The sequence below is a fragment of the Ammospiza caudacuta genome, chromosome 3 (assembly GCF_027887145.1).
Source record: "Ammospiza caudacuta isolate bAmmCau1 chromosome 3, bAmmCau1.pri, whole genome shotgun sequence".
Classification (NCBI taxonomy): Eukaryota; Metazoa; Chordata; class Aves; order Passeriformes; family Passerellidae; genus Ammospiza; species Ammospiza caudacuta.
The window spans coordinates 102,043,306-102,069,798 of NC_080595.1; the positions used below are offsets into that span (position 1 = coordinate 102,043,306).

At 35.3% G+C, this 26,493-nt stretch overlaps 1 protein-coding gene across 1 annotated transcript in view; it reads left to right on the forward strand.

The window, feature by feature from the left end:
• Nucleotides 1–26,493, forward strand: part of EYS (eyes shut homolog) — a 704,807-nt gene that overhangs the window by 38,400 nt on the left and 639,914 nt on the right. Inside the window, exons 3-5 of the mRNA XM_058801756.1 lie at nucleotides 5,968–6,161; nucleotides 7,998–8,125; nucleotides 13,317–13,431. Of these exons, the coding sequence (XP_058657739.1) occupies nucleotides 5,968–6,161; nucleotides 7,998–8,125; nucleotides 13,317–13,431 (437 nt within the window). The remainder of the gene's footprint in view (nucleotides 1–5,967; nucleotides 6,162–7,997; nucleotides 8,126–13,316; nucleotides 13,432–26,493) is intronic.

The following is a 26,493-nucleotide window of genomic DNA, read 5'->3' on the forward strand; positions in this document are numbered from 1 at the left end:
GCAGTAATGGAAGTACTGATATATTTCAGGGTCCAGATATATAAGACAAGAACTTGTGATTCAGTGATATTTTTAAACAGAAAAAATAAAATCATTCTGCAGAGAAGAATTTTAAAAATTCTTTTCAGTTTTACATTTAAAAGGAAGGATATCTGACAAAGCTCATGAAGGTGAAAACAAGAAGTGGACTGGACTAAACTAATTTTAATAATTTTTTTAATGAAACTAAAAAGACAGGAATTATTTAATAGTAGAAATCTTTTCACAACTGAATAAATTGAAATCTGATGGTCATCAGATTAAAAGAGTTGTTTACTAATTAGTTGTTAATTTGCATTATATGTGCCAGTGGCATGTGTAAGGACATTGTGCAGGTTTCTATAATTCTAGATATAAGTTGAACATATTAAAATATTAATATAGTAGTTTAAACAATTAAATTTCTATACTTGTCGTCATACTCAGCCTTTATTCTGTCTACTGCTTATTGTGTATCTTGGTCATTGATTGCCTTAAGTGGCATTCACTTGCTTCAATTATGCTAGAAATAAATCTCTCTTCCATGAAATACTTAATCTTTTATCTTAACCCTGAAATATTATTGCTCTATTCTGAGACAAGTACAAATAATTGACAATAACATATGCTGTTTCCTGAACCAGTCTACTCTGTCTTATGCAAAACTGCTCTAGAAAATATTGACTTTTCATTAGAGGAACAATAAAATGAGAGTACTTATATCATATTAAAGTGTGGTATGCTACTATGATTCTTAACATATTTTACTGCTTGGGAAGAGAAATGTTTCCATAAATGTGAAGTCCAGAAATCCTGAAATTGAAATAGAAACTACTTATTTTATCAGTAAACGCAGATATTTATGTAAGTATCACTATGTGATATCTTAACAAATTGAGTGATGTTTATCAATGGCATCAGGAATGTCCTTTGTCTTTAAATGGGTTATCACTAACATGGCAATGAAACCATAGAGAGCAAGACTAGGTGGGATACAGTCAAACTGAACAAGGACAAGCTGGGGTTTGTGGTGGTATTTTGCAGGGGTCCCAGGATAAGAGAAGGGACTAGAATCTTGACTCCATGTTTCAGAAGGCTGATTTATTATTTTATGATATATATTGTATTAAAAGAAAATTATATAATCAAACTATACTAAAAGAATAGAAGAAAGGATTTCATCAGAAGGCTAGCAAGGAATAGAAAGGAATGACAATAAAATCTTGTGACTGATCAGAGAGTCTGAGACAGCTGGACTGCCATTGGCCATTAATTAAAAACAACCACATGAGACCAGACAAAGATGCACCTGTTGCATTCCACAGCAGCAGATAATTATTGTTTACATTTCATTTCTGAGGCCTCACAGCTTCTTAGCAGAAAAAATCCTAACGAAAGGATTTTTCATGAAATATGTCTGTGACAGGGGTTCTTCTGTCATTAGTTTTATTTTGGTGAAAGATTTTATTCTTTTCATGTGTAAAAAGAACCGAGGATGCGGGAAATAAGGTTCAGTTCCTTAAACTAAAGTTCATTAGCTTTCATTTTGGTCCATTAGATAATCTTTACTCATTTGTTCCTGTTTTTTAATCTTCCACAATTTTTTATTTCATTGAAGTAAAGCAAACAGGAATTCATTATATATAGTAAGACAAAAGTGAACTGGTCATCCTGATGATACTTTTAATTTCTTGGACATTTCTCTTTAATCAGGGTGTTCAATCAAGCTGCTACCTATTTTTTTTCCACTCTGAAGTTTCAGGAATCAACCATCTCCCATTATAACATGGTTTCTACATTTATCTTCCTGAGATTTTGAATAAGCTTTGAGTAGCTGATCATTCATCAGCGAGTACTAATGGGACTTCAGTATTTTAAGCAAATGTCTCTTTTTGGGTCTCACTGAGGGAAAAATTACTTCTGTTGAAATTGTTGGCAACAGAAATGCACAGCATCTAGGGCACATACTATGCCTACACAATGTTTTCATTGATATCAAAGTAAAATTGAAGGTTATGTAGCAAATTTGTGCAGTTAAGACATTTCACCTTGCTTTTTTTTTTTTTTTTTTCATTTTATTCCCAGGTCTTCAGAAGATGTACAAAAATTTCAAATATGCATATACTAGTTGGAGTGATTTGTTGATCCTAGCTGCATTGTTTAAATATTGTCCTTTTTCTGGGGCTTGCATTAGACATCAGATTATAAAGATCTATTTTTCTCCTATTCCCTCTTTACTGTGCTTCTAACCACAACATTCAAGAAGTCAGTAAGTGTTAGCATGGATATGAATTTCAGTATTTATTTAAACATGTTGCAACAAGAGCCACTGATAATGACAAAACGTGTACTTTTTAGTAAAATAATTTAGAAATAATTTCTGATTTTCACAGCTTTTGAAAGGGTTTGTATACATCTTGAGTCAAAGTAGATAAACAGATTTGCAAGTTAAGAGGACATGCCATTCATCTTATATGACCAAAGCTTATTATATTACATACGTCTTCTTCTACACAGTTGTCTTGTATGAAGCTAAAGAAGTATTTTTGAAACACATTGATGTGAAGACAGCAAATCTAGAATTCAATTATTTCATGGTAGTCAGATAAAGAGATCTCTGGTAAAAATGTGTGAGATTTTTCTCACATCATATCATTCTGCTTCTCTTTACAGTCATTTGCTTTTCTTACACTCTGAATTAATGATCCCTTTACTGCTAAATATTTTCCCCATCCAAGAGCTGTAATCAAGTCACCTTTTAATCTTATTTACCAAATAGATTGAGTGTGATATCAGGTTTGGGAATGATAGAATAAAAATCTCAAATCACTCATTCTCCAGAATACCATTTAATGACTTGATTTGTCAAACTCATCAGGCATGGGTGTTCAGGTGGAAGAAAGTTGCTCTTGTTTTTCACATAAGATGCTGAACACAGGAAATTATAAAGTAGAGGAATGTGAAAGATTTAATTATTTTCAATGAGTAAGGAAAAATTGTAGCTCAAGACTGAATTCTTTGTAAAAAACATTGGTAGATGTAACTTGTGTTTTAGACCATGTGTTAATATATTCATTTAAATTAATATCCCTTCATCTGGTTAGATAACTGGTATGTATTTCTATTAAATGCACTGTTCTTTCCAAAACTGACAAAAAAAATATTTGCTGCCTTTGCAAGGAAATGTCAAGGAGAAAAGAGTAATAAGCTAAATATCTTTTCCTCTTTTTTGTGCCATCCTTGAAACCTGCAGTTTTCCTTTATATATTTCTAATGGTGTGATTGTCAGTGTTTCTCTATCCCCTCTCAGGCTTTTCTTTCTTCCTCTTCTAGCTACTTTAGTCTTCTCTTAAAAGAATGTTATCACTTTATTTTTTTTAACAGAATAATACTGTTTTCCTAGTTTTGCTACAGGTGACCACAACATTACCAAAGGCATCTCTTTCATCTGGTTTTCCCCACTGGTCTTCATTGTTCTGTCCTGTTTTGTTCATTTAGTCTTTCTTTGGTCTAATAATTCCATTGAGAGCCATTTTTTTAACAAGAGGTTAAGAAATGCTTGGTAATGGTGGCACAAAAAACCATGGAGGATTCAGGGGTAGAAACAATGGCAGGAAAACCTCATTATTCCATTCACCTAGTGAGATTTCACTTTCTGGCTTTCCTTTGGGTAGAGCAAATGGGGTCACTGTTTTGCTAATTTTCCTTCTTCTGATCGTTACTGTGGGTGGGGCAGAAGCACCCATTATTGTCAAATGTGCCTAATAATGGAGAAAAAAAAAAGGTGAGCCTTGATATATAACCTCATCTATGAGTACTGCTGGGGTACAATGGTGCACTGAAGTAGAACAGGACAGCAAGACAGTAAATTGAATAATAAGAGAGATTTGACCAATCCCCCTCACTTAATGTTGCAAATATTCTCTTATATATGCACTAATAGCAATTAATGACCTTTTTTCTGAGCAATAGCCTCCTTAACTTGCTCTATTAGCAAGCCCTAACATCTGGAATTTGCAATGTACTGTAATTTGGTTACTATGGTGATGAGTGATAGCAAAAAATTTTGAAAGATTCTTTGAGTGTCCTCTGATGCTAAAGGCAAGTGAATAATCTGTCATAAAAGATAGATCCAATTCATTTTGCATTATTGGAATAACTATTTCTACTGAACTGAATGAAAAAAAGGGAAATGTTTTGACCCTGTCACATCAGCAGTTCTGGTATATAATGGAGACAGAGTGTGGTATTTCAATCCTCTGGTAAATGTTGCTCCACATACTTTCAGTTGCTTTAGATAGCTATTCTATTCATAATTCAGTTGTTGGAGGCTCATATATTTATCTATTTTGTGGTTTGTAATTAATTATTTATGTTTATCCTGTAGTTTACTATTTGAGTAAAAGTATTTTGTTTACCATTTAGAAATTATACATCTAATATCTATTGATTCAGTATTTTGTTAGTAATTTGAATAAAATTACTAACAAAATATTGAATCAATACATATTACTGCTTCACAAGGAATTTATTACAAAGCTGCTGAATTTTTTAGCAAATTGTTAAAAATTTCTTCTGATGTAATTTGTAAGTATGTATTAGGGACATGGTTTGAATCAGTGCACCAAAATAAAAGTATGTAAAAAGCATATTTGATACATAATTTTCCAGAAGTAAATGGAAATAAATTCTTAGATGCTATAATTCTGCTTTACCTTTGATGTCACAGGATTAAAAAGAGCTAATTGTCAAAAATACTTGGGCAGTTCATAAGTGTTAAGGTATGCAGAAAGATCAGGTAAATCTTTCCTAGCGTTAAAAGAATTTAGGAGAACATGGGAAGCTACTGGACATAACATGAGAAACTGCTGAGTTCAACAAGTAACAGGATAAGTGGCTCACAAATGTTGCACAGACCACCATGAGCAAGCACTGAATTTCACAGATATTTAAGGGAGAATTTTGTGAGAGACATGGAAATTTAAAATAATTAAAGAAGGTGAGTTGGGGAATTGTTATGGATTCTATTCTTGCAACAGAGACTGAGTAACAGTCTCCTTTCTTTCCTACTTCTGTGCTAACAATTCTCGTAGTAGGGAGTGATAGATATTTGAACTAGACTAGCCAGAAACTAGAATGGCATCTAGATCTGGAACAACCCATGCTCTGAGTCAGAAAGTCAGCAAGAGTTTCAGGATCTGGATATGGAAATCAGACAGACTTAAAATCTATGCTGATTCTTGAGGCATCTACTAATAACGCTTTATATTTAGAAAATGAAGGAGTGTGTATGTTCATTGTTGAACTTCAATGCTAACTAGTCAGAGATAAGGAAAAAGTTTGAGCCATCATTGGTGCTTATGCTCATTTGTCTGCTGTTCATGTTTATCTAAGGAAAAAGACACTGTTCATGGTGATTCTCATGGCCTGCAGATTTGTAGTGTGTATAAGTGTCTGATTGTGTGTTTGCTAACTGAAAGCACATTCAGGTTCAGTACTGGCTGGATCTGTAAAGAGGAATGAGAAGAACCCTCCTGGTCTGGGAATCCACTGGATTCATCTTCCATTAATTATAACGGCTGTGAGATGTTCAGTGACTATTCAGCATCTCGCGGGACCGTGGCTCCAGTCACATCCTTCCTCTGCTACAGATGGGATTAGTTGCTCCCAGTGATTCCTACCTTGTTAATTGACCAAAACAAACAAAGCACTTAGGACTATGTTAAATTCTTTGCTTTGCAGATGGTGGATAGCTCACACATGTCCCAGGCAGTAATTGGAGCTTCACAGTGTAAAAAAGATTAGAGACACACAATAGAAGACTCAATCCCTCAACAACAACAGCAACAGCAACAAAGAGAAATAATATGGAAACACGACAGTAAAAAAGTAATGTCAAAGAGCATGCCAAGCATCACTCCAACTTTTTTTTATGTTTATTTCTTTTAGGTCCATTTTGTGAGGAACCTGGTGATCCTTGTGCCGCTCAGCCATGCCTGAATGGAGGTATATGCCAGTATAACCAGTCTGGATATATTTGCAATTGCCCTTCTGGTTTTCTTGGTCACAACTGTGAAATTGACATCAATGAATGTTCTTCAAGGCCATGCCAGAACAGAGGTACATGTATTGATTTGCCAAATGTAAGTATAAGTGTTAGAGATCCTTATTTGAACAGAGAATCATAGAATTACAGCATTGCACCATAGAATGATTTGGGCTGGAAGGAACTTTTAAATATGATCTATTTCCAACATCTCTGCAGTGGGCAGAGACTTCTTACTCTAGATCAGGATGCTGGAAGTTGCATCCAGTCTGACCTTGAGCACTTCAAGGGATGGGGCATTTACAACTTTCCTCCCATCTCACTAATTTAACAAAAATGATGATGTGTGGGATGATGTCAGAGGTCTCACAGAAGTCAAGGTAAATGGTATCAGTTGCTCTTCCCTTACCCATCAATGCAGTTACTAGATCATTGAAAGACACCATTAGTCAGACATAATTTATCCTTTGTGAAGACATATTGCCTGTTTCTAATCACCTTGCTGTCATCCAAATGCTTTGACATGCCGTACAGGAGGATCTGTTCCATGAAAGTGTCAAAACAATTCCAATGTGAATTTTCAAACTAGCTTTACATGCTTCATGAAGAAACATACCATTTTCTCAATGTGTCCTGTTTATAGTATTTTTATGACAAAAAACCGAAATTCCCCATTTCACATCAGTTGCATGGTGATCACTTAAGGAACTACCTATGTTTTGGTTTGTTTTTTTTTCCCCTCTCCCTAATAAAATAATCTGACACAAACATGAAGCATCATGTGACCTTTATTTTATTTTCTTGTTCTTGCTTTACATAGAGCATAAATTTTTAAATTCCTTTTTTTCTTTCCCTTTTCATAAAATAGAATAAATTCATGCAAAACTCACAGAGTTTTAATGCTAAAGTCATACCTGGTAGTATGTCAAAATAAACTGTTGATGTCCTTTCACTAGCATGTCTATTGCAAATAGCAGGGACTGTACAGAATCAAAACAGAATCAAAAGAAGAATTCAAAAGCTTAGTTATCATATAGCAGTGATACATATTCATACAGAGAGAAAAAGAGACATCTAAATTACTGAATAAATGGATAGATTTCTAAGTTATGCAGCCTGTCTAAATATTTTGTCTACTAGATATACTAGCATAAACTATTTTGTGCAATAGGAAATCAGTTGTAGTAGTTTGTTTCACATGTATGGAAATGTCTCAGTGGGAGTTGAAGTTTCCTGATTATACCTTTAAGACCAGTTCTAAAGAGGCACCTAAGCACTTCCAATTTCATTAGGGGAACAAACCCCTTTACTTTCAGACTTCAAAAGGCCTAAGAAGAGCATAGGAAAATATGGGTGGGGCTGTCAGCCCTGAGAAATATTTTGTTTTGTAAAACAACTTACCTTTCTTGCTGTTCAAATTAGAGATTCCAGTAACTGACATATGTCTTTAACTGTTAAAGCAAAGCACAGACTGTGCTTTATATGGAAGGAGAAAATGGATACCCATAATTTTCTTTCCTCCTCTAGTTAGTGATGGTTTGGTTATCAATGTACTTTGTGTACTGTTAGTGTTTAATCAATGCAAACATTACATTAAAAAAAGATCAGAAATGAGGGAAAAACCCCAAATTAATTATAAAACTCCTTCTTGATTCAGTTATGAGAAACTAATTTTAGAGCTGGCATATTTCCATCTAGCAAACTCAAGTATGGTATAATCTGTGCTGGAAGCCCTGTTCTTGTTGTCCTAAATTAATTTTGTAACCTATCTGAGACTAGAACTCTTGTGTCTTTGTAGACTGCTTTGTACAATGAAAAGTTGTCTTAGTTGTCTTAGGTCTCTCTAGTAATGCATTTAAATGCCATAAACACTAAATTTTGTACTGCCTTTGGTACAACAAATAATTATTTCTAATTTCCCTTTCTTCTACAGGATGTGGCATGTATCTGTATGCCAATATTTACTGGCAAGTTCTGTGAGAGAATACTGAATCCATGTGAATTATTGCCCTGCCTAAATAATGCGACTTGCATAGCTCAACAGCAAAACTATAACTGCCGGTAAGATTGGAAATTAATTTATTTTGGTACTTTGTGGGTTCACTTGGTGATATCACACAGATTGCAGAAAAAAAAGACATCATCATTCATATAGAGGACACTTACGTTTTGAAAATATATATAGTTATCTTTTGTGCTTTATTCTGTTAGGCTTCTTGTAAACTCTGGGAGTGATACAAAAAGATTTAAAACATTTAAGGGCTATAATTTTTTTCATTGTTAATACTATTAAAAATATATAAATTTTAAAACACTGATGACAATTGAGGCAGTTGTACTACATGTGCCACTCCCTTTCAGGGTACATGAAGTTTATGCCGTTTCTGAAAAGATAAGGGAACGTATTTAATTTATAGTTCACAGACATGCATTAGTAGACTTTAAATTGATCCTTCAAGCAGCATATGAAAAACTGTTAAATTCAGAAAGATCACACTAAAAATTATCCATTTGAAAATACCAGAAGTGACCCAATGTATAATTTAATTCATTTTTAAATAGATTTTTATAACTTTTTCTATGTCAGTAAGGAGTACAGTTTATCCTGTTCCCCTTTGTTTGGCTTTTCTCTTGCTGCCTGAGTAAATTCTGATAAGCATTACTGAAGTAAACATTTTTCAAATTTCAGGATATTCATAAAAGCAGAAAATTGAAAGCTGTGATACAAAAAAACCTGACAACATATTATGAATGAACTTAGAAACTTCAAAAAAATATAAAAGTATAGAACACAGAGTTACAGTGCATCAGCAGAGTTTCAATTTAGAGGACTTAAAATAAAAATATAAGTAGAACTGTTTACACTTTTCCCAAAAAACTAAATCCAAACAATTTCATTCTTATTCACTCCTAAATACAGATATACATACAAACACACATATGCAAGCTCATATACAGTTAGATCTTCCCATATAGATATGTAAAGCACTGAACAACAGTGATCATTAATTTTCCAATTCTTTAAACTGGGACATAAGCTTATTGTAATAATAATAATAATAATAATAATAATAATAATAATAATAATAATAATAATTATTATTATTATTATTATTATTATTATTATTATTATTATTATATGGCTAGTTTTCTTACAATATGTGTATATTAGTATGAAATGTGTTGAAGTTTACATTTAAAAATACACATAACATGAAAAATTAATATCCAGATCTATAATACCTTTATTAACAGAAATCAAACCAAAAAAGAAGTCATAAAATATTATCGTGGCCCTATTATTCATATTGAATATTTTATAATTCCACAAAGTATTTGTAGAAATGGTCTGTACCAAGAACATCATTGTACCATAGGAATTGTTTAATAAAAACATCTATGGGAAAATGTTGTGGTTGAACTATGCTTCCTTTGATAATATTATGTGAGAATAAGCATGGAAATCATTATTTAGATCAATATCACAGAATGTAAAAATGGGCAATTAAGAACCCACTTTAGATTGGGGTGGGTTATAAGCTCATTAACACTAAGAATGTTCTGAAAGGGGAACTGACAACCTAGAAAACAACACTGTAATAGTGTTCAATCCACATAATCAACCCTGGCAATCAATTTGCCCACCAGACATTCTTGATGAAGGATGAGAGCTCCAGAAAGTGACTCCTATCTTCCACAGAGAAATATCCAGAACAGATGACTTGACACATCTTACACAAGTTTGCAGTTTTCTTTGTCCAAAGGTAGAGGGCTACAATAAAATAACAGAGTATTAGAACACAATAAATATACAATGCTGTCAGAGGCTCATAGAACAGCCAAGATACCACAAGTATCTTCTGGTCCAAACTTTCATGAGAAAGGGAATTTAGATGAGATTACCTAGTACCCTGTCCAATTGCTTGTTGAAAATCTCCAGTGTTCTGCCTTAGTTTTGCTATTCAGTCCCCAAAGACTTCAATTATTGATTACAATAATTTTTATGATTATTTTTAATAAATAAAAAATATTGTTCTCTTTTTTTTTGGTGAAATTAAAATTAGTTTTCCAGCACTTAGCCTGAAATAGTTAATAGAAGCATTTATGCCTCTCTACTTAAAAGGAGGCATTTAGGTGAGAGAAAGCATTTTTAAGTAGTATGAATTGCATATTTTATACAAGGAGACCACATTCAGTACTTTTGTTTGTGAGAGCTACAATCTTGCCAGAGTGCTGAAATGCAAAGGAGGTGTTGACAGATAGAGAAGTCCAGCAGTCAGCAGGCTTCACTGTTTTAAGAATTCAAAATTTTCTTTTTAAAATCATAGTCTGCATTAGCTACTTGACTAACAGAGTAAACAGTGGTTGGACAGTTTCAGTTTTCTAAACTCACAGGCTTGGACACTTTCTGCCTGTGATTCATGTTCTAATTCTTTTCACCCAAAGGAAATCTAGCATTAATTACACTGCTTTAATTTGAGGGATTTGTAGCTGCTCATCAACATTTTAAGAGAAGATTTGATTCATTCTTGGTAATCATTGTCAAATACTGCATGTTATATCTCTGTCTAGTCACTCCACAATAAACTGCATGTGTTTCATACTACATTTGGTGTAATACTACATGTCATACTGCAACATGATCCACTTCTATAGCATTTTAACATCATAAATAAATGTAATGGTGTTTAGGTCAGATGCACATACAAGTTAAAATAATAGCTGAATTGAACATTTTACTTCATTACGTTCTATTTTGCTTCCACCTATGCTATGTTGTTCTCCTTATGCCCAAACTATGTTCTTATATCCTACACAATTCCAGCTTCTTCTCAACTTCTCCTTCCTTATTTGGAAAAGCAGTTGTTTTCCATTCTAAACATATAACAAAACAGGAACAATTTAATTTTCCCCACTTCAGTTCTGATGTATGACTATTTTGTATTCTAATTCCATCCTTTCAGTCTTGATATCACACACAACTTTGTGCTAAGAATCTAACAGTCACATTTTTTCCTAAATGTCAAAATTTAAGATGAATTAAAATAGGCAGTGAATGAGCAAATGCATCAAAATAAACTATGATTGTTTGCTTTCTATCTTCTTCTATTATCCATGTACTTTATGATAATAAAAAGTCACAAAAAATGTGAAAGAGTGTTCTGAGAAAATATGTTCTGTTGGTGCTGTCTGTGGAACTTTATTGTCAACTTTTTTTCCTGTTAGCTTACATTTCCCTTTCCTTACATTAGTATGTTTATTGCAAAACAACCAAAAAAACCCCAAAACCAGAAAAAATGAGCAAATATAAAAATTAGAAGAAGCCACTTCTAAAATTGTCTTTCTAGATTATCTAGTTAATGAAATAATCATAGATTGAAGCAAAAAATCTAGGAACTCTTTTACTTCTGGTCATGAGTAAAAAAAATCAGTAAAACAAACATTGTAATTGAGTTGCTTTGACTTGGTTTTAGATTTAAAAATTATAAAAATATAAAAGATATTTTTATTATTATTTACATCCCTTTCATATGTAAACTTTAATAATGAAAAACTTTTAACTATAATACATGAACTAGAACTTTTTTAAGAATAGATTTTGCAAGAATTTTGACGTGGAGTACTTGAAATGGCAGAAATATGATCACATGTAGCATCTTTTTTAAGAGGAAGGTGAGGATTATGTGGTTCATTGCAACTTTCTGAGAGTGTTCTTATGTGGTTGTGTCTATACCAGCCTCAAAGCATATATCCATTTACAGAAGGTTTTTCCATGTTCATTTACCTCTGTCCATATGGTCCTGTGCATGAATTGTGGTTTGTTTCCAGGGATTTCTGATTAAATCCAACCAGTTTAAAGCTTCACTAAGGTTAATAGATTACTTAAGCCTCTGGACATGCTAAGTGTGTCTGTGCATTCCTCAGACTCAGAGCCATACCCACAGATAGACATCTTGAACTGATTTAGGAAGTCTGGTTAACCCAGCTGCTTTCTATTGAATATTGCTGCCCAAGAAGTTGCTGTGGAAAATATATCCCTAACTTTAGTGTACTGTGTAACTGCAAGAAGCTGCATGAATTTTGAAACCAGGGATTGAATAGGTTTTATCTATGAGAAAACATAAGCAACACATCTGGATGTCATATTTATTAGGAGCAAGAACATAGGAAAACCAGAAGCAATTCTGTATAATCTTCATAATTTCCAGCTTCTGGACTGAACAATTTGAAAAAAACCTGCTTCTTAGAAAGAGCTAAAGAAATTCCCATCTATTACTTTTGGATTCTTTCACAAACACAAATTTTCAGCTAACTGGCCATTTCCTTTTTCTTCTTAAGTCTTTTCTTTCCATGATATCAGAAATGGCCTTTAGACAGGGGAGCATGCTGGGTCTGTAAGAAGATAGTGAGAGTGTTTACAAGGATTATCTATCAAGATATAAGTATTCAAATATTTTTCTACATTGTTCCATTATTGATTTTAAATAAGACTTCTTTACTATCCATTTGAATCTCCTCTCTTTTATTTGTGTATTAGAAATTTTTTTTAACATGGGAGGGCTACATCAGGAAAGGATTTTCTCCTACGAATAGTAATAGTTGACATGAAGGAGAAGAAATTTCTGCAGTTCCTTTTACATACATGAGTTATCCATCACTCCACTGGCATCACATGGAACTAACAGTCACAAAAAATAAATGCTATTTTTTTCTTCTTTAAAGAAAACACTGAACTACAATTAAGCAAACATGTAAACAACTTTGCGTTATTGTCTCTAGATTGTTATTTACATAATTAAGCATGTCATTATTTACTATTTATACTATTCTTTATCCATTAGAAGTGACTGGTGTTTATACTCCACTTATCATATTTTTTTTAATATTAAAACATCTCCCTGATACTTAAATTGACCTATTTTCTCTAATAGTTTTCCAAAATCTTGTTACCTTGTCAACAGCTGTTTATTAAATATTACCTCATTATAGATTTTTTTCCCTGGAAGATTATATGAAATGTTTGTTTGAAAATATTTTAATCAATTAAAGAAATTATTTATGAAAAAGCAAAATTATTCAGAATCATCCAAGGAATTTTTAATTTCTTGAAAACATATTCTGTTTATTTTAAATAACATAAGAGATTTGTTTTGTTACTGCAAGAACATAATTTAATAGAATTATGGAACATAATTAAATACAATTAACTTTTAAAATGCAAGTTTTCTAAAATACACTGGTGTATTTGCAGCTGCATGCCAGGATTCACTGGGAAGAACTGTGAGGAAGTAATTGACTACTGCAGGCTGCTCAGCGTCAACTGTCTGAATGAAGGATTGTGTCTTAATGTAATTGGAGGATTCACTGTAAGTAATTTAATACATGTTAAACTAATTCAGTGTTCCAAAGTATAAAACCTTCAGACAAGCAAACTTGAAATGCATTCATTACTTTAAGAGACAAGAGGGACACAATATTGTAGGTTTTATTTACTTTAATCGATAACACAAGGGCAATTCTCTTGGGTAATATGGATTTTTTTATTACTTCTTTACTGAGATCATGTTTAGTACTATATCAAGTAAGATAACTGAAGGGTACTTTTATAGTAAAAAGAATGTATAACTAATTGTGGTCCAGTGTCATTTCCCACAAAGATGATACTCACAGCTGTGCTGCAGCCTTTAAAAATACATTGCTTGAATTAAGAGCATCTGTTGCCACTATTTTAACCAGAATCAAATTACTTATCTACACTTGAACAGGTTTAAAATGAATACAAGTTTAAAACTTTGATGATGAAACTGTAGTGTGATGACATTCATTTCAACTGAGAGTTTGGGAAAAAAAATATTAGATCAATTTGTTTTAACTCTCTAAATTGCCCCTGAAAATGTTAAGCAAGCTGCAGAATCTGGCCCTTGTCCTTGCTAAACTCTGGTGGGTGACTTCCTGGCCCTCTCAATTGTCAAGGTCCCTCTGTAAGGCCTCTGTCCTTGAGGGAGTTTAAAGCTCCTCCCAGTTTAGTGTCACCAACAAACTTATATTGTATTCCTTCATGCTCTTTTTCCAAGTCATTTATAAAGATGCTGAAGAGCAGAGGACCGGGGATGGAGCCCTGTGGAACCCCACTAGTGACAGGTCACCAGACTGGTGTCACGCCATTCATTATAACCCTTTGTGCCTGACTGTGAGCCAGTTGCCCACCCATCTTGCAACCTGGTTATTAGTACTGGGTCCAGGAGGGTCCTGTGAGAGGCAGTATTGAAAACATTGCTGAAAAGATTGCATTCACTCAGTTTCCCAGATAAACCAAGTGGATTTCCTTTGACAGAAGGAAATAAGGTTTGACCGGCAGGAAGCTGGTGCTGGCTGTTGCCTATGACTGAGACACTCCAGGTGCTTTCAGATACTTCTCAGAATAATATTTTCCATGATTTTACAAGCACTGAAGATAGTCTGGCAGGCCTGTAGTTTCTGGGGTCTCTTTCTCCTGTGTATGCAGATAACCACAGAAAATGGTAGAGTAGTTAATAATACACAAATATGGTAAGTATTTCCAGGTGGACTGCACTACTTTAGGAAATCCCGTGTTCTATGAGAGGCAAATTCAATGCTGTATGCATAGAAAAAAAGAATATGAATTATCCAGTACTGAGTGTTCCTGATAGTCAGTGACAAAGAAGGCAACTTTTAGCTCAAAGTGAATTTTAAAATGTGACACCACACAGTTGATGAAGACAGAAAGACAATCCCTGTAGTCAAAAATAAGCACCTGTATATATATAAGCATTTTTCAGTGGCCATACTTTGACTCTCAGTGAAAGATCATAATAGGCAGCTATATCATCTAAACTGTTTTAAAAGTTCATAAAGGAGGAAACTTCTATTAAAAATGAAGTTTATGAAATAAAATAAAGAAATATTTTAAAATTATATTCTCAAAAGTACACATTTGCAATCTTAAAACAGTTGGTGGTCTATCAGTTTTTCTCAGAGGAAAAAGAAAGGAACAATTGTATTTAAAATATTCAGCTGTTCCTAGCAAAAAATTTTGAAGAAAAAAATAGCAAAAAATGGATAAAATTATTGTGCATGGTTCTGAGCAGCTGCTTCTTCTATGTACTATTGATTATAGCAGGAGCATTTTCAAAAGCTTTTTAGGTAATATGGTCCAATGCTGTGTTTCTGCAGTTTCCCATCAGATCAGTGCCAGGTCACATCCGTCCTGTCCTTGTGAATAACTTCACCAGACATTAAATTTCATGAGGATCTACTATTGTGGGATCTAAACCCCGTAATTCCCACAGGAGGCTGAAGGCCTCATTGTGGATTGCTTCTAGTAGTCAATGCAGCACACACATTTCACTGATATTAAAAGGTTAGGAAAAGGATTGTATTTTCCAAAGTTGCCATGAATAGTGAAAACATAAATCCCCCATTTCATTTGGGCTCTGAAGAAGATCAAAGATATGATATTCACCTTGTTGGCTTCCAAAGCACAAAAAGACAACACTGCAGCTTTGACTCAGTTTGAGAAATATGGGTATAATTTGGACATATAATTTTAACAGGTGACAAACACAATTCTTGAACATGAACAGATCTTCTTCTCTCAAAAAGTACTGATATTAAAAAATTCTACTACATACTATTGATTTAGCAATTATTGCAAGAAGTCTGCTTTTGAATTTCTCCTGATTTGCAGCTGCTTCTAAGAATAAATATAGTAATTGTAAAAGTTCTAAAGAAAATATATTATAGCATTTTGTTATGTCCATACCATAGGAAATTTTTTAATTAATGTACTGGTTTGTCAATTTTATAATAAATAACTCCACCTACTTAGAAGACAGAGGGTAGTGTTTTAAGAAAAGGAATAAATTAAAACAGTTTGAGCATAAATCATACAATTACTGATGTGTGAACCAATTTCAGAGTTCAGCAGATTTTTATTCAATAAAATTACTTAACTACATTATTTTGACAATACCATAACCTGCTTCCTAAAAATATTTTTAAACATCTGCCCACAGATACACTTTTCAATAGATTTTTCTGTTCTCATCACAGCTTCTCTTTTTCTTAAATGGATTTCATAAGCGAGAAGTCAGTGTTCTTGTTTTGAAGCTGATAGTATTTTCTCATTGCTTTTAATCTGATTGTCTTTAACAATTTATGGCTGTAGGTATCTGTTTTCCTTATCTTTACCTGAAGACAGGGAAAATATGAGCAATGCCCAAAAGGCAAGTGGTAGGGAAAAAAGAGCTGTTGTTTCATGCTAATCATACTGCTGCCAGATGCTAACCACCTCAGGGTATGGAATGGCTTGAGTAGGGTTCACCCAGTGATTTAGAATGGCTCCAATAGAGCCTCTGGCACACAACTGGGCAGTGAAAGCTGATAAAGAGAGTACACAAACAAGAAATCACCTGTGGATGTAAAGCTTTCCTCTAGGTCCCAAGGGTGGACTGAGTACCTCGCTATCTATTTATCCATAGCAAGTTGTTTAGACCATGGCAACAAGTATTATCTCTCCTTAAGATCCCCTGTTTCCTCCTGAATCATTAGTGTTAAACTGAAAAAAAGCTCAAAAACAACCAAAGTAAACATACTGAAAAGATATGTTAAATTAATCCAGTGCAAATTCTGAGGATGAGGAATTCTTGAGTTTACAAGCCTGGAAAGGAGCACAGTTTTGAAAACATGGTAGTGGAAAAATTGAAATATGAAAATTGTCAAGTCTTTGGCATACTAGCTGTCTTTACTTTCCAGGGAGAAACCATTGAATCGCATAAAAATGACAGAATCTACAGGTCAGTGATGATTACCTACAGAAGTGCATTTGATGCTCAAGAAAATGCAGCTCTACATGGGTTGCTACACACTTTCCCATTTGTGATCTGCCATACACTTCCTGTGTAAGGGCTGGCAAATTAAAAATGCTTTCCACTTCTTGTAGAGTGCAAAAATGCTCATTCATTACTTTTTTATTTTTTTTGCCTAACAGCTCCTTACTATGCTACTAGCAAGTATCTTTCAACTTATATGGTCTGCATAATGTATCCAAGTCTATTTTGTCAATATGCCTTTCTCCCATCATCCTGGCAAACCACTGATTCTTGTAAGGCTGTGTGCTTACAGCTAGCAAAGAAATTGAGTTATGTAGACACAAAAACTGAAGCTGAAAGATGAAGAGGAAGCAATGTCATTGTAAGGTCTGTTTCCATTTGCCAGCACTACACTTAAGACGAGGTCTAAACAAATTATACATATTGCCTGAACAGCAGAGCTGTGCTGGCAAACAAACGCACACAGCTTTAAAGAAAGAGAAAACAATCAGTGTTATCATTCTGGGTTTCACCATTGGCCGTTCGAAGAAAATGTTTGAAATTTCTCTGAGAAGCTGTACTGACACTTGTATGTGGAATTTTGTGTTGGAAAAATTGCCAGTGGGTGCCCTAGTACCTTCAGAAAGAACAACAGGAAATGCTGTTGATTTCTAAATAGTGTTCCTACAGTGCAGTGGAAGCAGCTTGTGCTTTTAAGAGAGTGAAGCTAAGCAAAAAGGAGTAATGATTTTAACTTCTACAAGTAATTTGCCTGGAGAACCCTGATTAATGATAACAGATGCATTCCTGTCAATTCCCTTCAGAAAATTTTTCCCCAGTCACCAGAATTTTGCTTTCTTATATGGACGTACATTTAATAATATTTATCTAATAGTATGATTCACCATAAGAGGATACAAAAATTAATATAATAGAAAAGATTGGTATCTAAAATCTTACCCTGCAGATGGTTCTGTGGATGTTCATGTTATACTCTTTTGATTTTTTTCTCACATCCATATAATGGAGCCATAGCTTTTATATTCGAAGCTTTATGGTGAATTTGAGATATTTCAACAACAAACTGTGCACCAAGAGGATATATGGGTGACAAAGTAAAATTATGAATATACATTAATAGTCAGTAACACCATAGGTCACACTGTTGTAGTTGAAGATAAAAACCCCAGCAAATATGTTCTGCCCAAGGACTGTCATGTTCTGTAGCAAAGCAGGAGACTGTATTCTAACACAGAAAGCAGTCTTTGCTGAAGCTAACATGTTCCTTCTGAGGCAATGTGGAAAGGAGTATAGAGAAGGGAACATCTCTTTCTCCTGTGATTTTTTTCCCCATGTCAAGCAGATGTGTGGCTCTCATTCAGCAGAACTTGTACAGAAATTGCAATCAGGCAGACAGGGGTCCGGGTTTCATCCCTTCCAGATGAGGCTTTTCTTTGTGTGTGCAGAATCAGGCCCATCAGCCAGCTGTCAGGCTGGGGATCAAATTGCTTCTTTGCAGAAGAGCAGTGCCAAGCCCCACAGACTTACCTGAAAAACCTTTGTGGAAAGTCTGCTGCTCAGTTCTTCTTGGTAAGCTCTTCCCTGAGAAGCCAATCTCAGCCCTAATGCTTTTTGATAATGCATCATCCCTAGAAGTCCAACTGAATTTATAGCACAGAAACAAAGCACCTCTATGCAGAATTGTCAATAATCAGCAAAATGCGGCTATGTCATACTGCCTAGATCTCACAGCCCTAAAGCCTCTGTAGGCACAGGTTAGTGGTGATTGGGAGTGGGGCTGTGGCTGAGCCTCACCCCCAGTGGGCACAGCTGTGGGCAGCACTGACAGCCGTGAGCCAGGGAGTGCCCAGGGGCACTGACCAGCACCAAAGGAACAGAGGGCACTCAGGTGCAATGCAGCAACATGAGGGGTGTAAAAGTTTGGGCTAAAGAACAAGGGCATATGCCTGAAGCTATCTGATGTGATATGGTGTTGCTCTGGATGGGTGGATGCCTGAGGTCTTCTGGTGTGGTATGGTGTTACTCTGTATGTGTGGTAAATGCTTAAAGCCCTCTGGAATTGTGCTATCCTGTGTATCATGGCTGCCTTGACTGTGCGTAAGTGGTGACAGGCCTCTGGCTTATTCTTAGAGAAGCTATTTGTATTTATTGCATGAGAGGAGAAATAATTTCTAGATCACATATCCAGAACTAAAAGGCAGTAAAGATGAGAGAAAACATTATGTTGTTTAAAAAAATTCAGTTCTTTAAGAAAAATGCACTAGGGCTTTTTAAAGCCCTCTGCATTGCATCTATCACCGTTTGTTTTTTGAGTATAAAAAAAGCCATAAAGAAACAAACATTTAATGTATTTGGCATTTTATATATTAAAACAGTTGGTTAGTGTGATACAATTATTATGAATATTTATAAGAGATCTGCAACCACTGCTAGAAGCAACGAAAATTGGCACTGTGAAGTCTCAGATGGGATTTTTATACTTATGTTCAACATATCAAATAGGTTATTGTCATCTTCCTTTTAAGAAAAATCTACAGTCTCTCCTACTGTTTCTCCTCATGGACCATATGAGAACATTATAGTTTCATCTCTGTGAATCCACTTTGCCACCATCATTAATTCTATTGATGTCTCTCCTGTGTTTGTCCTTCCAGCTGAGTGTTCTAAACAGCAGTAGTTCAAAGTCAGATACTTCCATTAGGGGCTAGTTTTACACAAGTTAATTAGTCAATTTTCTTTCACACAGTAGCAGTAATTCTACAGAAGAGTTCACATAAATTTTAAAATGTTCTAAACAGTTTTTTCCTTCTTTAGTGTTTAATTTGGACTTTATCAAAATTAATTTTCCTGCTTTTCTTATTGTATTGAAATAAACACCATCAAAGCACCCCAGGTACATTTCATATGTGCTGCTAATTATCTCTGAGCTGTATAGAAGTTAATAAACAGTAGAAATCTTCATATAATAAATGAAATGTCCTTCTTTTAAAGAGAAAATTTAAATGGAAAATATTTGGTTAAAACTGTGATCATCTAATCATTTCATATATCTTTGTACAGTGGATCTGAATTTATATAGTAGAAGAGCATATAATTAAATATAAATGGACAGCAAAATACACTAGATATAACCAACAGAAATTTTCTGGTTTATTTTTAAATGCAACCTCTGAGAAGTTAAAATCAAGCCTGTGTTCAAGTTCAAACCATTTTCCAAAGGCACAGAAATTCCCCAAATTTCTTCTTCACTGACTTCCCTATCTAATAAGGAGCTGGCCCCTTGAGATAAGGAAAATGTCTGTAGAAAGAGTCCATAAAATTTCACTCAGCCGACTCAGCACTATACATTTCTGAAGCACATAATTTATAATAATTTTTTGCCTGTTCATCAATGCAAGTAAGATCAGATACATGTTCTCCATGTGCTGTATAAACTTTGTGGTGTCTTTGGCAGTTTTTTCTAGCATTGTACAGTAAGTTTCTAGTTTGAGATTCTTAATGTTTATTTTTCATTCTTCAGTATTTGCTCTTTTGTCCTCTACTACCAAAAACTCAAAAATGCACATTCTTAATTTGCCTTTTTAAGTTATAATTACATACTAATAAAATTTCATTTTTTAATGAAATCATATGTAAAAAGAGATGGCACTTGCTCAAACTACACAAAAGATAGATAATTTCATCTTCCCACCTTCCCTATGAGATGTACATGGATAGAATTCTAGTTTCTGTTTTACCCATATATTCACTTGAGAAATGAAAGAAGATATTTTTATTAAAATTATTTAACTCAAGTTATGACATATTTCTGTGGAGACTCCTAGAATCTCCACCTAGAATCAGGGTTTCATATGAAGGAGCATATCATATCAGTAATCACAGTATCGTAGAATCGTTTGAGTTTGAACTGACCTTCAAAGGTCAATTAGTCCAAATCTCCAACAATAAACATGGACATCTTTCACTACATCAGATTTTTCAGAGTCCCATTCAACCTGACCTTCAATATTTCCAGACACAGGGCATCTACCACATCTCAGGCTGACTTGTTCCAGCTCATTCCTCTGATTTAAACTGAATCTACCCTCTTTTACTTTACAAACATTATCCCTTCTATTTCTATATAACCTGCTAAAAAGTTTGTCCCCATCCTTCTTATAAGCCCCTGTTGTGTGAAAAAGGGAGATTTCCTCGACCCTTAATGTGGAGAGATTACTTAGCCCTCAGTGTTTAATTTGTCTGTCAGCACCTCAGGAAAGCCAAGACTCTTGTGTCCAGCCTGTCTGTTGGTGTCCCATTATGGGAATCCTTCCCTGAGCAGCCCTGCAAGGTCAGAGAATGGCTTGACTGACTCATTCAGGGGCACAGAGCAACAGCATGAGGGAGATCCTTTGGCAGATCTTCCCACCTTGTGATCCCCACTGGGTCTTCCACTGCACTGAATATGTTGCCTTTTGCTGCAACTGCCTGTGAAAGACTCACATCAAGAGTTCACAGAACAGCATTCCTCATTTATATAAAATTGTGATAGGTTAAGTTTAAAGCATTGTCAGTGGTAGTATTGGACTGCAAAAACATGTTCAAACAATACACAGAAAAGGTAAGATCCCCAGTAAAAACATTCAGCATGGACAGAGTACAATTCTTACCCAATAAGCGACCCTATGAGGTGTGATGGTGTTCACAGGGGTCCCAGGAAGAAGGAAGAGATGAGGATCTGACTCCATGTTTCAGAAGGCTAATTATTATTCAGAAGGCTTATTTTATGATATATATTATATTACAGCTATACTAAAGAATAGAAGAAAGTATTTCATCAGAAGGCTTGCATGCAAAGGAGAAAGAATGGAATGATAGCAAAATCCTGTGACTGGCTGACAGTCTGGACAGCTGGGCTTTGACTGGCCATTACTTGGAAGCAACCACATGAGACTAATCAAAGATTCACCTGTTGCATTCCACAGCAGCAGATAATTATTGTTTATATTTTGTTCCTGAGTACTCTCAGATTCTCAGGAGAAAAATCCTAAGGAAAGGATTTTTCATAAAACATGTCTGTGACAATGGGGAAGAACACAGGTTAAGCCCATCAACTGATTTCAGCAGTTATGATAGAGTCTTCCCTAACTTTTCCCCCATTCCCTACTTACTTTTATACTATCTTGTTATGTTTAGGTGGACCTTGTATTCTAGTCATACATACCTTTGTTACTGATTGGCGTAAAATTCTCTCACTTTACTTTTAAAGATAGAGTAAAAAAAATAGAGAGCACACACCTTGTGGGGCGGGGTCATATGCTGGAGCGGGATAACTTTGGGATGCAGGTGTGGATTAATCCTACAATTAGGCTGTAATGAACCAAGCTCATCTGAGGAATGTGATTTTGCCAGAGTTGGTTGCTCAGCAGCAGGATATCTCCCCTGACTGAGTTACTGTGCAGTTTCTCAGCTGCAAAGCATTACCGAGTTCCCCTCCCTGCAAGGGTTTCAGCAGCACCTGACTGTGGTGTCTCCACTCTGCTCCACCCTCCATTCCATCCCCTTAGCAGGTGCCTATAGTCCCAGATCATGTGAATTGGGGATTATCATGAAAGAGGCTTTGAGCATGCTAACTGCACACCACACAGGGAGCAACAATTGAGTTTTATCCTATAATTTCCATACCTAACTTCTGTTGGGATGTGGATATAACTTCTCAGTTTCCTCTAATTTCACAGCCAATCATCTCTCCATAGTCCTCTTTAATGAAAGGTTACAGGAAGATCTCCCCAGAATCTTTTTTGCCTCATAACCCAAATTATCTCAGCCTGTCTTCTTAGGAAAGCTGCTCCAGGCCTCTGTGGCCCACCTGGTGACCCACTTCTACAGGTCAATGGTTTTTGAGGATCCCAGAGTTGCATGCAGCACTCCAGGTGGGATCTCATCAGAGCCTAGTAGAGGAACAGAATCACCTCCCTTGACATGCTGGTCATGCTGCTTTTTATGCAGCCCAGGCTACAGTTGGCTTTTTGGGCTGCAAGCACCCATTGCTAGCTCATGTCCGGCTTTTCATCCACAGCCATCCCAACCCTCTCTACTAAGCTGTTGTCAATCCCTTTCCCCTCAGCCCAAGTTGGTACCGGGGTGCCCCCAACCAATGTGCAGGACCTTGCATTTGGCATTGTTGAACTTGTGAGTTCCCATGGACCCACATCTCAAGCTTGCTCAGGACCCTGGATGTGTCCCATACTTCAGGTGTGTCACCTGCAATGCTCAGCTTGGTGTCGTCTGCAAATTTGACAGATGTAGTAAGTTAGAACCAATTAATTTTCTGTTTTAATGTTTAAAGTCACTTATGTGCCCTGATGTATTGCAGGTTAACGATCAATATTGTAAAGTTTTAAAATCTATCAGTTCAAATAAGGAATTGAGTAAAACATTCTCCCCAAATAAATCCCCACTAAGCTACACTTTTGTTGGTTACAAGCTAAATTTCTATATATTTCTTGCAGTTATTTTTTCCAGTGTGAGTGACTTCTAGAATTTCAGTTAGGAATGAACTTTACACACAAAAAATGTAAGCAGATTTTTTTTTTTTAAGTTAAGGATTTTCTTTTCTTCATTTTAACAATTTTTAGAGCTCCATCAATGCAGAAAAATAAAAATACTATTTATTTTTAAGCATTTAGCCTAACAGCATGTTTGGAGTTCTTGAAGCCTTTTTGTCACAAACCAGTCACTCCAGTTCCTAATGTCAAAACTACCTATAGAAAAATTTGAAAATAGAAACACTTCAAAGGATGTACACATAACTCAGATTATATTTGTGGAATGGGGGGTAGCAGGGAGGGGTGGGCAAAGAAGAAAATCTGAACATAGGAATAAACAACATAACAGAATAATGTAAGTTAAATCAAAAATTGAAAACACTCATACCCAGTTTAATGCCTAAATTTTGGGCTGAGTTGGAATTTTCTCCATGTACTATAAAAGGGGCAAAGAAATCTAGCACATGAACATCATTTTGCAAGCTGTTTTACCAGGCAATTGAAAACTGAGGAGGAAAAAAAGAAAGGTTATGGTACCAGTATACCATGGAGGTGATTTCAATTAAGCTTAACAAATTGCTTAATGTTTGTGGAAAGTGCTGGCTTAAGCATCCCTAAGACTTGTCCTTCAATTATCCTCAAAATTATTCAGGCACAGTCTGGAAATAGCCATTCAGGCTCTGAATGCTGTCTTGACAGCAATACCTTTCACTGCAGGTGCAGAAAAGTCACTTTTCTAGAGGAAAAGAAAATGTAGTTTTCACAGCTACTGTCACAATTCCATCTCTGAGAACATATTTAAGTTAACGTTTATGCACTAGAAATAGGGTTAGACTTCAGTGAACTTATTTGAAATTCTTTCTTGCAGAATGGACTTAAGACATGTAACGAAAGGAAGTACAATAAATAGTGATGTTTAGTGACTGAGTAGCTAAAAGGTTGGCTCTAGTCAAGGAGAATTTCCAAATGGGTCTTCAGGAAAAAATACTCATAAATGAGAAACTATTTTATAAATTTGTATAGGTACAGTGGCAGAAAAAATGAGATCAAGGGAAATGTATGCCCACTGCTGATTGAGGTGGATGACATTCAGTGTCTTTGCTCTGGTTTTCACTTACAATATGTGCTTTTAAATTTCCCAAGTCCCATGCCAGGCAGCAAAATTTAGAGGAATGAAATACCATTAGTTGAAGAGAAATGCCAAACCAGGACCATAGGCAATGAGGGTATTTATAAATGTTCAAAGGGCTTGATAAGATACATCCATGGAAGATGAGGGAGTGGGCCAATGTAACCAAATCATGATAAAGTGTAGGTAGCCTCATATAATACTGGCTTGTATTAGTAAAAACATAGAGAGCAGGTCAAGTTAAGTCATCAGTCCCTTCTGCTCAGCACTTGATAAGCTACCTGTGGAGTACTCTGAGGTGTAGAACTTCAATGTACAAAAAATAAGACTGACAAAATTGTAACAAATCTAACAGATAGCCATCAACATTGTGAAAACTTTGCAGCATATGAGGAAAGGCTGAAGGTTCTGTCTTAAGCCTTGAAAACAGAGAGCTGAATTGGGTCATAACTTTTTTCTTCAGCTCCTTATTGGGTGATCATAAAAAAGATGAAGCCATTTTTTTCTCAGAAGTACTGGTATGAGAGGCAACTGGCAGAAGTTGCAACAAGGGAAATTATGGCTAGGAAGTAAGAAGAAATTTTTCATAACTGTAGTGTGAGTGTATTTAAGTGCTGCAACAAGTTGCCCATAAAGGCCGTGGAATTGTCATATATCCAATATCCTTGGAGATATTCAAACCACAAGTAGAAAAGTTCCTGAGCAACCAACTTGCATTTGAAGTTTGACATGCTCTGAGCAAGGAATAGGACTCTATGGCCTCCAAAGGCCTCTCTCATCCTAAATAATTCTGGAGTCCAATGAATGCAAAATATATTGACATAGAGGATAAATCATGTTTCTACAGGTTTGCCTAGGATAAGCTTCATGAACTCATTAAAAAACACATACAAAGCCATAGATACAGTTGCATAAAACATGCCATCTTGTTTTTACCTCCTATTACCTTTCACATAGCAGTGTCATATTTAATCAAACATAACATCAAGGACAAGGACTGTATATAGCAGTGGAAAGTGTTCCTGGAGATCAAGGGGAAGACAGTCAGAAAATGTCAGGGATGTGTATGGGCATTGTCACAACACAGTGATGAAGGAATAAAAATGCAGAAAATACAAAGGAATATACTGCTGGAGAACATTCTATTCTTCCAGGCCTCGGAAGGTAAGTCACACTTATTCCGTAGGCTATCATGCTCCTTTGGAGATGGCCATCCACTTTAGTTATCTTCTGTTTCAATCATTGAGTGCAGAGATTCTCAGTAAGGGATTCCCGTCAGTGCAGCTCCCTTAAAGCCTTCACTTGACCACCCAAGTACTGTTCATTTTTACAAAGTGTATATGTCAGATAGGGAATCAGAGATCACTGTAAAGGGAATGTTTAAAGGCTGAGAGGTACGGCCTGTTTTAAACTTTGAACAAACTTGAATGAATTAATTCACAAGCAGCATATTTAATGCTAGCAGATTTCAAGATTGTTAGGCATTTTTAGTACCCCTATGTACTGTTACTCTGTAACATTTACATTCTAAATTCTCTGTGATCACACAATGCTGTGGAGTTGATGCCGAATAATTAGTGCTGATAGCTGTGGTCCCTGTTGGGACTTAACAACAAAGGTCAAAGTAATCTATGTCAAGAGCTCTTTGATGAGAGAAGTCATTACTGAATTGAGCTTGTCTTCTGTCTCCATCCTTCTTCTATAGATTTGATGGTCTGCATTATTTTATCTCCCCCCAAGCACTCTCCTGCCCTTCAAAAAATGATGGTCTCCTCCTGGTACAACTTGCCTTGGGGCTTTTTACCGTAATTTTTTTCTGTAGTCAGCAATATATTCTGCCTATTTTCTCTGCCTTAAGATAATCTTGTTCTTTGGCAACTTTCTTTTTACTTGTATGAGTCACTATAACACATCTATTTG